This window comes from Triticum dicoccoides, chromosome 3B (genome assembly GCF_002162155.2).
Source record: "Triticum dicoccoides isolate Atlit2015 ecotype Zavitan chromosome 3B, WEW_v2.0, whole genome shotgun sequence".
NCBI lineage: Eukaryota > Viridiplantae > Streptophyta > Magnoliopsida > Poales > Poaceae > Triticum > Triticum dicoccoides.
In genome coordinates this window covers 55000988-55003400 of record NC_041385.1, presented here as the reverse complement: position 1 = coordinate 55003400, position 2413 = coordinate 55000988, and the positions used below count along the sequence as shown (strand labels likewise).

General features: G+C 44.6%; 1 protein-coding gene across 1 annotated transcript; it reads right to left on the bottom strand.

Annotated features, from left to right (window-relative positions):
* Window positions 1–351: 351 nt before the first annotated feature.
* LOC119279256 (indolin-2-one monooxygenase-like) lies at window positions 352–1391 on the bottom strand. The gene is made up of 2 exons (XM_037560564.1): window positions 900–1391; window positions 352–648 (listed from the first exon to the last, which is right to left on the bottom strand). Exons 1-2 carry the CDS (start codon window positions 1389–1391, stop codon window positions 604–606), a joined length of 537 nt encoding a protein of 178 aa, XP_037416461.1. The 3' UTR covers window positions 352–603.
* Between the last annotated feature and the right edge of the window lie 1022 nt (window positions 1392–2413).

Sequence of the window (2413 nt, the reverse complement as noted above, 5' to 3'; positions counted from 1 at the left end):
TTCAAGAGCTGTTTACAAGTTTAGAGATTTGTTGTCCTTGGTATTGGTATGATTTAGAGTTCTTGTGGCAGAACTCACGCATATGATTTTTACGATCTACTAAGCATGTGAGTTTTCATTTCGTATTGTCCCAATGGATGTTATATTGTATAAGATAACAATAAGAAATGTGAATCACAAAAGCAATAGACGGCAAGCATGTTGCGCGTGCATTTGTGCAGGCAACCATGCTAGTTTACTTCAAAAGTACTTCAGCATTATGTTTTTTCTCTTTTATTTCATATGTATGTGATGATAAAAGTAGTGGTAAAAAATGTGCATTGACGATTGTCAACGTTCTAAACAGCAATATTGGAAAAATTGGCCATTATTTATTGGTACCATTTTCCCTGATAACAACTTCTTCCCAAGAACACTGTTATACACTGATAACACAAAATTTTTAGCTTAGCTCGATTTCATATGCGTGACTTTGGAATCAACAATAGTTTCTCCTTCCTACGAATGCTTATCCCAAACACCTCTGTCATATCAATATCTTTTCTCTCAACCCCAATCAGAAGTTCCCAGTCAAAATGGTTCACGATGTTTGCCAACATAAGCTCAACATTGGCGATTCCAAGGTTTATACCAGGGCATATCTTCGTCCTGCACCGAATGGCAAGAACTGAAAATCATTCCCGTGACGAGCTTTGAAGTCATCATTTCTTTTGCAAGAGACATGGAACACATGGAAGTCCTTTTTTTACAAGAGACATGGAAGTCATTGTTTTCCTTTGTTTCTTGTCTGATGTAGTACTGTCGATTGGCCAAATGAGTGTGACAATGATGATTGCAAAGTCATTGAAAGAAAAGTCTGTCCGAGCGGCGAAAATTGCAAGATCATTAGAAATCAGTACCTCCTCCATGGCGGCGCTGCGGAAAGACTGCACCTTCTTAACGCTGAGCATGTGTGTGGTGACGAGCTTCCTCGCCTGCCGCCAGTACTCGCCGTACGACGCGAAGGCGATATCAGACGAGCCGTACATGATGATGTCGGGGACGAAGGATGGGGGCCGCGATGCCAGGACGTGGTCGTTCGTGCGAAGCACCTCCTCGGCGGCGCGCGGCGACGACACTACGAGGGTCCGCACGGCGCCCAGGCGGAGGAGCATCACGTCCAGGCCGTACTTCCTGGCCAGGCTCCGAAGGGAGACATGTGGGAGGGCGCCAACAAGGTGCAGGTGCCCGATGATGGGTAGCGCCGGCGGCGAAGGCGGGAGGCGCTGCCCTGTAGATCCTGTCTTTCTGGTGAACCAGTGATGCAGAGACAAGAGGAGGAGGGGGAGCAGGAACAGAAACCATGCCCGCTGTGGAGTCTCTAGCATGAGCTCCTGCACGAGGTTTGCCATGCTGAGCTCGGTTGCTCTATCAGGTTTTGCATCACAAGCTCTGTTGCTTTATAAGCAGCCAAGCCGGGTAGAAGGCGAAAAAGCATATGCATACATCGACACATATCTGCGGTGCACTGAACTTGGAGCAATATTTGTGCTTGTGTGTCCAAATCAGGTCTAGTCTTCCAAATGGATGAGCTCTTCGTGTTCAATTGGCATACGTGTGTTAACGTTGTCACTGTCTCAATCGTGCAGCAGGTTGTTCTTCTCCTCGTAGCTACCGGTGAATAGGCCATAACAGCCTTCTCCTGCGACCGATCGTGGTATTCAATCACGCCGGAGAAGTAGACGTCCCACCTCCACACCACGTACGTCTCTGCAAGTTTTGACTATCCACGGCACGGTAATAATCATACTATCTATGTACCGAAATATTTGTAGTTGAGGGAACTTGTACTAGTTTCCTTCAACTAAAGTATTTCGGTAATATGCATGCATGTGAGCAAGACAACTGAAACACGGTGTATAATTTGATAGACTCGATAGGACCATTGTTGTCCCAAGGGATCTTTTGAGTTTTGACAGAATTTGTCTTGTTTCAAACATTACATGATGTTTTGCTGGGTTTTATTTTCTTATTGCAAGTGCATCATAATGTCTCATTGTGTATCAACAAATAAGGGTGCACTTGTTTATGGTACAGAATAAAACATTATGATTCACTTCGACAAGAGAAAAAGGACCCGCTGTAAATTGTGTGAAATTATGAAACAAAACAAATCTTTGTTACAAACTAAAAAACACACAACACGAATCTCAAAGCAATGATGAGCGGTGGATACATGCACGAGATACCTATGCATGGTGGAATATCATGGCTCATTTTTTTCTATACAACTACCACAATATGGGGAGGGAGATAGGGATCATAGTTACCGCCGTTCGTTTGCCAAAAAACATAACCCTAGCAGCTAGCTGACTTGCCCTTTGCACCTCCTCGTTTCACATCGTCTGCTTCCCCTCTCTTCCAAATACTAACA

Coding starts and splice junctions, on each gene's coding strand:
- LOC119279256 (XM_037560564.1), bottom strand. CDS start 1,391: ATGGCAAACCTCGTGCAGGAGCTCATGCTAGAGACTCCACAGCGGGCA. Junction 649..899: donor GCAGCGCCGCCATGGAGGAG/GTACTGATTTCT, acceptor CATTCGGTGCAG/GACGAAGATATGCCCTGGTA.